The 13656-nt window shown below is 44.7% G+C and overlaps 1 protein-coding gene across 2 annotated transcripts in view; it reads right to left on the minus strand.

The window, feature by feature from the left end:
* Positions 1-11349: 11349 nt before the first annotated feature.
* The window catches only part of NID1 (nidogen 1), a 201589-nt gene continuing 199282 nt past the window's right edge, over positions 11350-13656 (minus strand). The window contains exon 19 of one of the 2 annotated variants that reach the window (XM_029594103.1): positions 11350-13541. In XM_029594103.1, the coding sequence (XP_029449963.1) occupies positions 13420-13541 (122 nt within the window). In that variant the 3' untranslated portion in view covers positions 11350-13419. The remainder of the gene's footprint in view (positions 13542-13656) is intronic. The other variant, XM_029594102.1, reaches the window with a different exon arrangement.

Genomic DNA, 13656 nt, shown 5'->3' on the forward strand with positions numbered 1-13656 from the left:
TACTGAATATTCATAGTCCCAAATAGGGCTTCCTCTGGAATTTGATAAATCTCTCATAATATAGTCAACATATGTGTTGATTCCTTAACATATGAAGTTGCCTCTTGTACAAATGGTTGCAAAAACCGATCTTCAAAGGTGGCTATTGGTTCCAGAAGAACTTCTTACAGAAACAATTGGCCTGCCTGGTAGATCCTGAAACGATTTGTGGATCTTGGGTACTGTATACACCACTGGTACTGAAGGATGTGCCACTTAAAAAAAAAAGTCAGTTCTTTTTTGTCAATAATTTATTTTGAGTGACCAATTGTATGCTGAAATTGTCTCCCTTACTACTGCTGAAGGGTTATCAGGAATTTTTTTTCCTAATATGTTTCATTAGCCATTTGTTTCTTTACCAATATATTGTTCACAACTCTGTATAACTAGTCCACCCTCCATAGGTAGGTTTGATGAGTATATTGGAGTTGTTTGACAAACTGCCTGCTGAACTGTGATTATATTCATGTATGAAGAATGCTTTTGCTGTTCTAAAATGGCCACATCTCATAAGATGTGGCCTGAGGGTCTACAGGACAAGTGCAGAAAGTCTTTTGTTGGTCAAAATTATAAATTTATTGTATCAATTTATATACGGCAACTCCACTTGTATATAAATCAGACCTTTTAAAGAGTCCCCCAACTCGGAACCTGTGTTTCACCAGTCCGGCTGCATCGGGAGAGACAAAATTTAATGGCACCAATCTGTAAAACAGAATAAGTATATATCGACCAAACGAACAAAGGGACAGCCATGAGATCATGAACAATAAACAGAGTATTACAGCTTTAAAACATACCAGTATTCCAGACTGTATCAATTCATAGGGAGCGTATATATCTCACTACATGGAGGGGATTTAAATGCTGACGTTTTTTGGCGAGAAACCTGCACCAATCAGGAGGATGGGTCAAACAGTCAATCAGAGCTCAACACGAGCAGACAGATTCAGCCCATACATTAAATAAAATAGCTCCATTCAAGTTCCACATTGAGACCTTTAGGAGCGACAGTGTCCAAAATATAAATCCATCTCTGTTCTTTTTTGATCAACATCTCAGAATAGTTCCCGCCCCTCACAGGAGGCGTAACCACATCCAGTACAAAAAAACTTAAATCAGATACAGTGTGAGAAAGTTGTGTCCAGTGATCTACCAACAGTGCATTCTCCCAGCAGTTTTTGATATTTGACCGGTGTTCTATAATGCGAGTTTTTATCATTCGGGAAGTTTTCCCCACATACAACTTCTGGCAGGGACAGCTGATGACATATATCACCCCTGATGATGTGCAGTCTGACTCCCCACATAGTAAATAAGTTCTCTTTGTGGTAGGGTGGGTAAAGGATGCAAAGTAAATGTATGAACACATACGGTACAGTGACCGCACGGTTAATGTACGCCCTTGTTAGAGGAAACACTCTTAAAAGAATGTCCGCAGTGAACTAACATATCTCAAAGGTTTTTCCCGCAGCGGTAAGTAAATCAGAGTGCAGTGAAGCATTCTCAAGCGAAAGGGCAGCCCAATGTTTCCTTATGATGCTAGTAATTGTACTACTAAGCATAGAGAAAAATAGAATATAGTTAACGACAGTAGACGGAGTAAGATCTTGTGGTAAAAAAAGGAATGGTAGTGCGCTTGACCACCGCGCTAACCAAGGCGTCCACCTGAGGGCACGCCAGCATCTCCTTGATAGCCGGATCCAGGGGGTACATGCCTATCAGGCCCCGCCCCCCTTTGAATGAGGCCGCTGGTGCAGCCCATTCCAGATCTATCAGTTGCTGTGCGGCTTGCAAGAAGGGAAAATGGCGGGCTGTAGGACGAAGGCCTTCCAGCAGAGGGTTCTGTGTAGACGGCACCGTAGTGCTGGGCCCTGAAATATCCAACTCCGCCAGGCACTGAGATATTAGGTCGGAGAGATCTTCCTTGGGAAAGAACCGCCTCATGGTTCGATATGGCTCCATCCCCGAGGGAAGTTCCCCCTCCTCGGAGGGTTCTGATTCGGTCTCCGAGACATCAGGATCCGCCTGAACCGGATTGCCCAGAGGCGGGTGCGCTCGCCCACGATAAGGGCGCGAAGGTCCAGGGGCAGGATCCGCTGGAGCAGCAACAGGAGCAGCAGCAACAGGAGCAGCAGGGCCTGGACGGGAAGCTGATTGCATCTGTACAAAGGCATGGATCCCCTTAAAGAGATCCACCTAGGAAATGGAGGTGGTCTCAAGTCGTCGGGGTACCAGGTCCCCCGGGATTCCAGGTTGTTCGAGACTGCCTGCGAGATCCGGGGTGGCCCCTAGGGAACTGTCAACAAACCTCGGTTGAGACTGGTCCTGGCCCGAGGCTCCCACTGCCTCCCCACATTGGGCACAAAGGGAGTCTGGCTCCTCGCTGTGCGTGGCTCCTCGCTGGCATGCTGAGCAGAGGCCGAGAGCTTTCACGCCGGAATCAGGAGGCGCCGCCGCCGGGGACACCGGGGCATTCGATTGTTCCATTGCGCTAAATAATATGCGGCAGCAATATGCGCTTAATACAACAGGCGCTTACTATAATATGCGCTCAACAATATGCGCACAATAATAAGCAGCAGCTATATACGCTTAATACAATATGCGCTCAATAATATGCGGTCAGCAATATACGCTAAACACAATATGCGCTCAATAATATGCGGTCAGCAATACACGCTAAACACAGTATGCGCTCAATACAGGCGCCTATCATGGGCGCTCAATACCTGAACAGGGCCAACAAAATGGCGACCTCCGCGGCGTGCCGCATACAGGCAACGCCGCCGATCCTCGAACTTCGGAGACCGAAGTAAAAGTTGTGCGCCTTACCTGATCCTCGGCGCTTCCCGGCTGAAACCCGGGCGGTCTCCGGCTGCGGGGGGAGAGGGGAAATACCTTCACCACCGCGCTTGAGGAATGCACCCGCTGCCTCCCAAGTCCACGCCGGGACCGAGGCGCCTCTTAGCTCAACCCAAGCCTTTCCTGCTCGGGGGCTTGGTCCCTGCTGCGATTCGGCCACCGGACCGAGGCCTAAACCTCCGAGGGATCACGGAAATCACCTCGGGAAACTCAACTGGGGGAGGGACCGAATGGTATCACCGCAGGAGTGCGGTGCTCGACGTTCTGTAGAAGTTAAGTAAGTAGAAGTAGAAAATAGAAAGTAGAAAGTAGATTGGAAACACGCTCAGCGAGCGTGCAGGCTCTCCAAACTGCTTTGGAGACAGAAATTACTGAAGAGCTTCACTTCCTGTGGGGGTATATGTACCCGTGCTGACGTCAGATCCGTCTCCAACTGCTAGCACGAGCACACTATACCCACTTGTTCTGAGTCCATCTGGCTACACGACAGGAAATAATTGGTTATTTAACCTGCTGACTGGTTTGCCAGTGATTAATTCCGGAAAATGTCCAGACACCACAGATATTCCTTCATCTGTTTTACTTTTAAGCTTCACATGTGCACTTTCATTGAGAATGTATGACAACTTTAAACTTCAGGATAGCAAAACAGTTCTTCAGTGAACAGTTACAGTCCATGCTCAGATTCTAGCAAAAAAAAAAAAAATACTTGTAACTTTTCAGATTGGTTAGGTTAAAACCACATAGTACCTCTGATTTTTCTAGCATTGCTCCAAATAACTTCCCTGTATTCAGATACAGCTCCTACTTGGGGTCTCCTCTTCTGGGGATTACAGCCTCCAAAACATTTTACCTCTGAAGGGCAAACTTCATCTCTATGGGGTAGATTTTCAAAAACGCGCATGCATCCATATGTGAGCGGTTCCCAGTGCACACACATGGATGCTGTGATTTTATACCATGTGCGCATGTTATAAAATACGATTCCCACGCACACATGCGCAGCTGATTTTAAAATCGGCACACGCATGAATGGGCGGGTGGTGTGTCATGCATGCAACGGGGGGGGGAGGGATTTTAAAAAATACATGCAGCGACAGGAGTAGGCCTTTCCCAGTTCCCTCCCAGACCGCTCCAATTAAGGAGTGGACTGAGAGGGAACGTTCCTAAACCCCTAACTACGCTTCCTATCTTTGCCCTTCTCCTCCCTGACCCCTAACCCTTTACCCCTTCCTATCTATTTATTTATTTAACATTTTTTATATACCGAGGTTCTAGAGACAAAATCACTAAGCACTTCGGTTTACAGAGAACAAATTGGTTTACAGAGGCAAATTGGTTTTGTTAAATTACTTACTGCTTCTTTGAAACAGAAGTAACTGCCGGTGCGCGTTTCCCCGGGACGGGGCCTAATGGCCACTGTCCCGGCCGGCCCCCACTCCCTCCCTGAATCATGCCTACTGGCTGTCTGCCAAGAGTAGGCAGGAGTACCGGGGAAATTTAGTTCCCTGAACAACCATCTTAACTCCACCTCCCCCCCCCCCGGTAAGAAATCCTGTTATGATCTTCTGGTTAAAAATGCTAATTCATGCACAGAGACTAAGGAGCCGATGCAATACTTTGGCGCAGAAAGCGGGCACTGAACAGTCAGCGTCCACTTTCTTAACGCACCCCTCTGGGGGCACCATGAAATATTTAAATTAGGGGGTCGCGTTAGCAAGGAGGCGCTAGGGACGCTTGCGCGCCCCTAGCGCCTTCTTGCTAAGGAGAGCCCGAGTGCATCTGCCTGCCACACAGCCAGGCGGGTTCAGGAAACAGACGCTTCTCAATTGAGCGTCCGTTTCCTGCACCCGACTGCCGGTGTTTTTTTTTTAACTTTTTTTTTGTTTAAAATGTGTTAACTTTTTCCTCTTACTTAATATCGCCCCTAAGACACAGACTAGTGCATCACCCCAAGTAGTTACAGAAAAGAAAGATGAAGGTTTTGGAATGGCCTTCACAGTCCTCAGACTTGCATATTATTGAAAATCTGTGGGGAGTGCATGCAAGGAGACCTAGGAATATTTTGGAGCTAGAAGAGTTCTGCCTACAGGAAATGTTTGGAAGCCATTATTTTTGCCAAAGGAGGTGATATAAAATACTGACCGAAAGCGTGTCCAAACTTTTGCGTACAGCTGTATACCAGTGAAAAAAGGAAGGCCAAAGGTGGAATTGTAAGACTGAGAGGAAAAGTGAAAAACCGTCTAGGGGGATGAGAGAAAAACATAAATGCTAAACAAATGTTTCTGTTTGATGTTCACCGAAGAAGGGAGTAGAGAAGGAACAAAGTTAGTTGGGAAGTTTATGTAAGGGTGTGGGTTAGATCCTGCAGCTGTAGGACCACCACCTAGGAATTAAGAAACGCTCATTGGGGGGACACAGTTCCATCTGATGCTTTTCTTCTTTCCCTTGGATCTGTCGAGACCAGCTTGAGGCTTCTGCTTCTCCATTCCCTAAGCTTTTCTTTCTTTTTATTATGTAGACAATAAGGAGAGGGACTGAAGAGATCTGTTTTAAAATAAAAAGGGGTAGTGATGGGGGTGGGGTCTTAAATATAACCCCCCACCAAAAAAAAAAAAGCTGTCCAGAAAATGAAAACTGCTCCTACGAATAAAGGAAAAATGAATAAACAAAGAACAGTGCACAAGGAAGTGCCTAGGATTTAGGGGGAAAACAGACTTCACCTAAATGTGTGCTTTGACTCCATTCTTGCTCCAGGAAAGTGGGGACGGGGGCTATTCTGAAAACCCAAGTGGCTGTGGGATCACCAGGACAGGTTTGGGAAGCTCTGACTAAAACCTTACCCTAATGCCAAACTAAACCCTGATCTTGGATGAACTGGTGTGTGTGTGTGTAGGGGTTGGGGATGATAGAAAGAAAAAGGCAACTAACTTGCAGGAAAAGAGAGGAAGACAAATGTATCCCCCAAGGAGGGTGAACTACAGCCCGGTTAGCACCAATCAGCTGTCTGCTCGTTTGTTATGGTGGCTGGTGCGGCCGCAGAAGAGAGAGGAGAGATGTGTGCTGCTCGCCCGGAGTGTTGGTTCGAGTTTGAATGTTCCATAGTCGGTTTCTGGCATCTTCTCCTTTCTCAACTCGATGGTCTTGACCTTCCGCCTGGGTTACTCACCGAGAGACAGATCCTCCTCCCCAGCAATCTACAAGGCCCACTTGCCAGGGCTGTCTCATGTTTTTGTCTGCATTGGTAGAGTGCGTCATCACACATGGCCAGAGGTCCCCCCAGAGCTGGACTCAGGACACCCGCCATGATGCTGTTGCCACCAATTATCTACCAGAGCCTCCCACCTTGGCTCACCCCCATCCACTGCTACAGCTCTCCAGTCCAACTGCAGCCTAAAGTTGCCCTGCTGCCACCCTCTCTTCCTCCCAACCACTGCCCCTCGGCTGTCTCAGTCTCAGAACTCCCATCCTTGTCCTCCATGGTTGGCACAATCCTGTTGACCCGCAGACCCACTATAACTCTCTCTCCCTGTGACAGGCAGGTCTAGCCTTGATCTGATCGCTTCCCTCAGGCTGTCAGTTGCCTCATGCTGCCTGTGTTTTCTGATGTCTCTCCTGCTATTACTTGCTGCAGCCAGAGAAGCCAGCAATTAGTTAAAAAAGTGTTTTATGTTTAAAAAATTAAGAGAAGCCAAAATCACCTTAGCAAGTTAGTGGTAGGTACACACAAATAGTATACAAGTGTAGTGACACCCCCCCCCCCTTTTCCCTTGACTATCCTTCCTGCCCATCATGAGGCTCATCCTCCTCCATTTATACCAATTTGTACAGCATGTGTGAGAGAGTGTGTCAGGGACAACATACGTGTGAGAGAACATTTGATAGAGCAGCATATGTATCAATCGAGAGAAGAAATGTGTGTATGAGAGAATAAACATGTGTGGATATGAGAGAGAGAGAGAAAAAAAAAAGTTGTGCATTCCCCTGGCCTCCCCCCACTCCCCAATAATCCATTACAATTTCAGGGGGACAGAAACCCAAAAGTTCCCAGGTATGGAGAGTGGGAGGTTTTTAAATCCTTAATTATTGGGTGTTATTTGATGAGTCTGCTGTTTTTTAATATTTTATTGGTGGTTGGGAAATTTTATGAAAAGGTTTTAAGTTTAAATGAGCTTTTAATTATTAGATGTTCTGTTCATCAGATGTTTTGATTTACTCTACTAGTATGGTTTTACTATTTCAATTAATATTTAATATTTCTTGATTTATTAGTTTGATATTTTATGAGAAATGGTGATGTTTCTGTTTTTCCATTATTGCACTGCATATAGAATTGTGGTTTCCAGTTCAGTTCTGGTCATATGTTTTTATTTATACTCTGATCTTTTTATTCTGTATTTGGCAAGGGTCTGACTGCTCTGCATGTGTGACTGAGGTGAGGCATTCTTCTTGCATGTAACTTCTGTGTAAGACTCTATAGCAGCTTGGTTTGTTCTTTTTCCATAAGAGGTTTATTGATGTTTTAGGGCCTGGTATAATATTTGCAGTGTTGCCTTTTCATGAGTAAGGTTGTTACTGTTTGAGTGCTGTTTTGGTCTGGGAAGTTTACTATATTGTAATGGTAATTCAATTTATTCATAGCTTTCTGAGGGCCAAGCCCACAAACAATGCATGTTACAATAGGCCTGATACCATGAGCACCAAATGGCACAATGTGAAATATATGCAAATTTATGCAAATGAGTGGGAGGAACATACATGCCTCCTTGCGCTTCTTTTCCCCCCCCCCCCATCCACAGTGTCCAGTCCTGGTCTGTGGAAAAGTTGGCAACCCTACCCCCAACAGTTCAATGAAAAGTGTAAGCTAATTAAATACAAAACCAAATTGAGGAGCACAAAAGGAACTGAACTATATCAAATTTGTAAGTCTAAACAAAGCAGAAGTAGTTTTTTAAACCTGATATTAGAGATGTGAATTGGTACCGGACTCGTTTCCGGTATCGGATTCGTAGTAAAACCACGAGAAATCTTCGTTCACGGTTCTGAATGCTTTTTTTTTCCGGCTGTCCGGAGCTGGAAAAAAACAACCCACCCCGACCCTTTAAATCTCATTATTTAGAATCCCCCACCCTCCTGACCCCCCCAAAAACTTTTCTAAAGTACCTGGTGATCCAGCGGGGGGTCCCAGGAGCGATCTCCCGCTCTCAGGCCATCAGCTGCCAGTAAACAAAATGGTGCAGATGGCTCTTTGCCCTTACCATGTGACGGGCTATCGGTGCCATTGGCCAGCCCCTGTCACATGGTAGGAGCAATGGATGGCTGGCACCAGGGGCCGGCCAATGGCACCGATAGCCCCTGTCACATGGTAAGGGCAAAGGGCCATTGGCACCATTTTGATTAGTAGCAGCCGATGGCCCGAGAGCGGGAGATTGCTCCCGGGACCCCTGCTGGACCACCAGGTACTTTAGAAAAGATTTGGAGGGGGGGTCGGGAGGGTGGGGGGATTCTAAATAATGAGATTTAAAGGGTTGGTTGGGTTTGGGGGTTGTTTGTGTGCCCTTTCTTCCTGCCCCTCCGAAAACGATAAAGAGAACCCCTCGAAAATTTCATGGAGTTTTCCTATCGCTTTCGGGGACCCCCCGATTCTTGACGGATGAGAAAATATAGTACAATATTTTCATCCATCAGAAAAACGATTCACATCCCTACCTGATATGCAGGAGCAGATTTGACACAGCTTCTCCCCCTCCTCAAGAAAATAAGGATAAAAGCTCAGGGGTGTGATCAGGTAAAACCTGGATTAGATCAACCTGTCCTGAAAAATGAAGCGCATGATAAAAGTGTGTCCTTGTTGTTGCCAGATATTACATGCACATACTAAGGGGGCCGATGCAATATCAAGCGTGAAATAACGTGCGAACAAACTAGGCACACGTTTTTTTTCAACGTGCACACATCCCCCTTTCCTGAGCGCCTGTTGCAATAGATAAATGAGCTGCCGCATTAAAAAGGACACGCTAGGGATAAATTGTGCATCCATGGCATCGGGCGCCCAGGAGATGTGGCTGTGCAGTGAGGTTGGAAAACGGACGCTCAATTAACGAGCATCCGTTTTCCTATCCTGACCGCTGCCAAGATTTGTTTTTCATGCTGCTTCCTGTGGTTCTTCCTACTTAGTATTGCAATGATATTAAGTAGGAGGAACCACAGAAAAGCAGTATTTTTTGCTTTTCCTTGGAGCTTTGGGGCGCTTCAATACTTAATACCAGCTCTGGGGCTGGTGTTAATTTTTGAGGGTTAAAACGTGCGGAGCTGGGCGCACGGTAATTTTTTGCATTGGGGCAATCTACATGGCATGATGAGTGGTATTAGCCACACACTGGTTTAGATGTGCGGTTTGGATGCACTTATCCCATTAGTTCATCGGGAATTATTTTAGCACATCCAACCGCGAGTAGGGCTGTGCGCTGTGTTGACCGCACTATATTGCATCGGCCTGTACAACATTTGCTTCGCTTCGCAGCTTGGGGGTTTCTTTTTCCTGTTTTGAGGGAACTTTATGCTTCCTGTCAATCCACATTCTTTCACTTTTGGTCAATCTTGGCAATCAGCTTCTTGATACTGGTGGGGTCCGTCACACTAAGGGGCTGATGCAATACAGTACGCTCAGCCAAGCATATTGTTTACCCGTAGTTAGAAGTGGGTTGTGTCAGCGCTATCTAATCCCCTTATTCAGTAAGGGGATCATGCACATTTTTAAGCTAAAAAATTAATCCTCCAGCTCCTGGATCATAGATCCTTCTTGTGATCCCCTTCCTCAATCTCGTTCTTCCATTCCAGAAGCCTGATCCTCTTCCTCATCACCCATCCTCTTTCTCCATCCCCATTCATCTCACCACATTCCTGATCCTCCTCTTTCCAAACCCGTTGTCCCTCCCTACTTCCTCTCCCTGTACTGATATTTGAGATCCCTTTCCTTATCCACTAAAAAGAAAATAAATTATACAGACACAAGGAAGGTTGGAAAACTACTTTATTTTTTAATGTAAAATAGTTCCATCTTATATTTGTCTGTGTGCTTCAGAATTTTTTAATTACTGCTGCAAAATCTTTGAGGTTGTACCTTAGACCTTTTGCTCCCTGTGGCCCAACCTTACTGAGGGAGGCACAACAGCACTGGGGGTGGCAAAACTTAAGGCCTAGAAGCTAGTATCCCACAGCGGCAAGGAAGTGGGCTTCTTCCCACAAAGATCGGGGCAGCAGCAGCCCAAACTTAGACCAAAAGCAACTGCCTCTGGGCAAATTTTGATAGGTGCTGAAGCGTTACTATTTCCTCTTCATCCGGCTGCATGACTGCACCAAGAATTTCACCTACACTCAGTGCACATGCCCTCACAGACCCTGCGGTACAGCACTCCATCCCTTGCACGGGTTTCCCTGGTAGCAGGAAGCCTGTGCTAGAGCAGGATTTGGAGCTGCCACTAGGTCTGTGCTTACACGTGCCACTCGCAGGGCCTGCACGGAGTGTAGGTGAAAGTTCTTGGTGCGGGTGTGTAGCCAGATGAAGAGGAAATCATTGCAGGACCAGAGGTGAGGGGAGATGGACACAGGAAGTCAAGGGGAGGAGAAGATCTGGGCAGAGGGCCCACATCCTCCAATGATTTCTGAGGGGAAAGAGGTTTTCACCTCTGATAATTGCTGAGTGAAAAGTGGGGGACTCCAAGTGCCTGGGAACCAAAATGTTAAATGTGGCTCTGGACAGGAGTACTTAAAATTAGATGCCAAGAGGGGGAATTTTCAAAAGCAGAGGCTCAACCAGCTAAACTCTTTAGAAAATGGACCTCTAGGCTTACAAGTGCTAGTGTACGCTCTATGAAAAACTAGACATTTGCTAGTTCAGCTTGTATGCTACCATTAATTAATGTATAACTGCAGTAGGAAATTTGTTTGTATGGCTAACAAAGACTCACAAACAGCAACGGAGAGATCCACTGCACCAAAGAATCAACACATCAATCGAAAAAGATGCAGATCAAAGTAAAGTCCTTGCACTTCAATATGCCATATAATCCTTTATTCTGTACGGCAACTCCACTGTGATATAACAAAGATAACACTTTGAAATAGGTCCCCCTTCGCCAAAAGGCTGCGTCAGGAGGTACGAAAGACATTGCTTTTCAATCTCAAACGTTGTGAAAAGTATACAGGGAGAAAGATAAAATTCTGTACTATGTTCTCTCACCCTAGCTTGATGGTACCCTGTTATAGAGTCCATCAAGCTAAGATGAGAGAACATAGTACACAATTTCATCTTTGTTAGACTTTCCTCACTCCAAATGACATCAAATCTTCACCAAGGTGTACTGTGCTGTTCATACGTCTAACTCTACATGTGAAACTGGCCCCTAAACCACCACTAACACCTCACCTCGACCTATCAGGTGGCCCTCCTATAGAGATATAAATACTTAACTACTATGAGGGACATGTAGATAGTCTCTCTCAGTCTCTCTCAAAAATAGGGATTATTGCAGGGTATGCTAAGTTTACCACCTGTAGAGGCCAAAATATATTTGGGTGAATAGGGCACAGCTGCTTTTAGCCCACACACATTTCATATTTTCAAAGGAAGTTACTCAGCTAATCTCTTTAAACATGAGCGTGACATGTGAGTGCTGAAACCACCTCTACTTTACGGCTGCTATTTTGTGTGGGTGGCCAAAAGAGATAAAATAGCATGCACAGTTCCGAAGATGTCATGCACATGAAATGTTCCTCCCTGACCTACCCATGCCCTTGGGAACGCCTCTTTGCAATCTGGCTAAAAGTATGCATGCTTTGACAGTACATTACTTTTAAAAATTGTCCCCTAAAACCAGCAAAAGGTGACAACTATGTCTCTTAAACTCAATAAATATTTCTGTAGTGCTGTTTAATATGAACTACAGCAATTTTTTTTTATAAAAAAAAATCTTTATTTGATATGTTAAGAATTTCTGTACAAGAGCATATCACTGTGTATAGTTGCTATTTTTAGGTAAACTGTTCTTCAGTACTTTTATTTCATCACCTTTTGGTATTTACAGTTTTAGGACATATCCATTTAAAGAATAAAATACAATGTAGGAAAAGTTATAAAAGTTATATAAAACATCAAAACAAGACTCTATAATGAGTTAGTTATATTAAGATAAATACAATATTAACAGTTGTAGTGAATAGTTTTAACACGATTTAGATCTGCATTGTGAGAATCTTTGGGGAATTTAAGGCTCAACGAAAATCCTGGCTAACAAGATCAAAATCTCCTTCTTTAAAACCTGAATCTGATGGACAAATGCCTTCAATCTGCTTGACTGTCTGTACACTGGAATTTATTTCTCAATAAGTCAGATATTTAAAAAAATGGCTGTATTACATGATCATTCTACAGGGTGCACAATGTGAGTCTCTCCTCTTTTGTAGGACAGCTGAGTGTTTATCCAGTGACCAAATTGCTCTGGTAAAAGATGTATAGTTTGCATGTGTGTAGAAAATAGGAGAAGACTCTTCTTCCAGAGATACTTAACAATAAACAATACTTTCATGCTCTGTTGCTCTTGCTCTGTAAGCTTTGTGCTCTCTTACCATGACATCATCATGACACATGCTCATGTGTCTCTGACAATAAAATGAGGATGAACCAGCTCAGCTTGAGCTACATAAGCCCTTTTCCCCATGAATGGGTGAACAGATGCACAGAAAGAAGTCACTTTATTTTCACATAATCACTTTTCCTTTTACTAACACCAAGTATCCCCTATGTTCATCAGCATCCGTGAATCACATATAGAAAGGTATATAACAAATATATCAAATATATGGTAACACACAAAAACAGCATAATGGCCACGTCAAACCTTCAACTCTTGCTACTTGTCCATCGGAAAGCAACAGGATCTGAAGCCTTTGTGTGGCATCACTCTACTCTAGCTTCCACTTGGTGCTAAGGGGTCCTAAACCGGTCTTCGGGGCCCTCCCCCCAGCTAGTCAGGTGTTCATAATGAAAATGAATGAGAAACATTTGCATACATTGGAGGCAGTGCATGCAAATAAATCTCATGCATATTCATTGGAGAGATCCTGAAAACCTGACTGGCTGCGGGGACCTCCAAAGTCTGTTTTGAGCGCTCCTGCTCTAGCGGCCATATTGGTCCTAGTAAAATCTTGAAATCTCTGTAGGTTGAGATACTTTTTCTTGGACCAATAACAAACAAATGTTGTAGCACATACGATCGCCTCACCATACAGCTCCCTTCTTCAGACACTCTAGATGTATTGGCTTCCTTTCTCCAGCCTTGAAGTCACATCAAAGGGAGCGACCTGTGAGGGTCTTCCCACAGGTCGCTTCCCACGTCATCATTTTCTGTTGCTCTAATAAAGGGTAACGTAACCTACAAAAATTCCAGAAGTGCTAATTCACACACGTTTTGGTGTGGAAGCACATGTAGGAAATTCTACGTAATCCTTTCCATCCTAATTTCTTTCTGTACAATCAACTCCTATAGTGTTTTCAGGACAGCGACAAGACCGGCCTCCAGGGGTCGCCAAGCATAAGTGACTGCACCCTCCATTATTCACACTACAGTAACTGTGCCCTGTAATAAAAACAAACAACAATTAGCGTTTAAATATACCAGTAAACATTGAGTAGCAGAAAGTCAAAAGAACAGAAATTCTTTATACCAAAGTAACATCCAAAATAAATGAGAT

The sequence above is a fragment of the Rhinatrema bivittatum genome, chromosome 3 (assembly GCF_901001135.1).
Source record: "Rhinatrema bivittatum chromosome 3, aRhiBiv1.1, whole genome shotgun sequence".
NCBI classification, from domain to species: Eukaryota; Metazoa; Chordata; class Amphibia; order Gymnophiona; family Rhinatrematidae; genus Rhinatrema; species Rhinatrema bivittatum.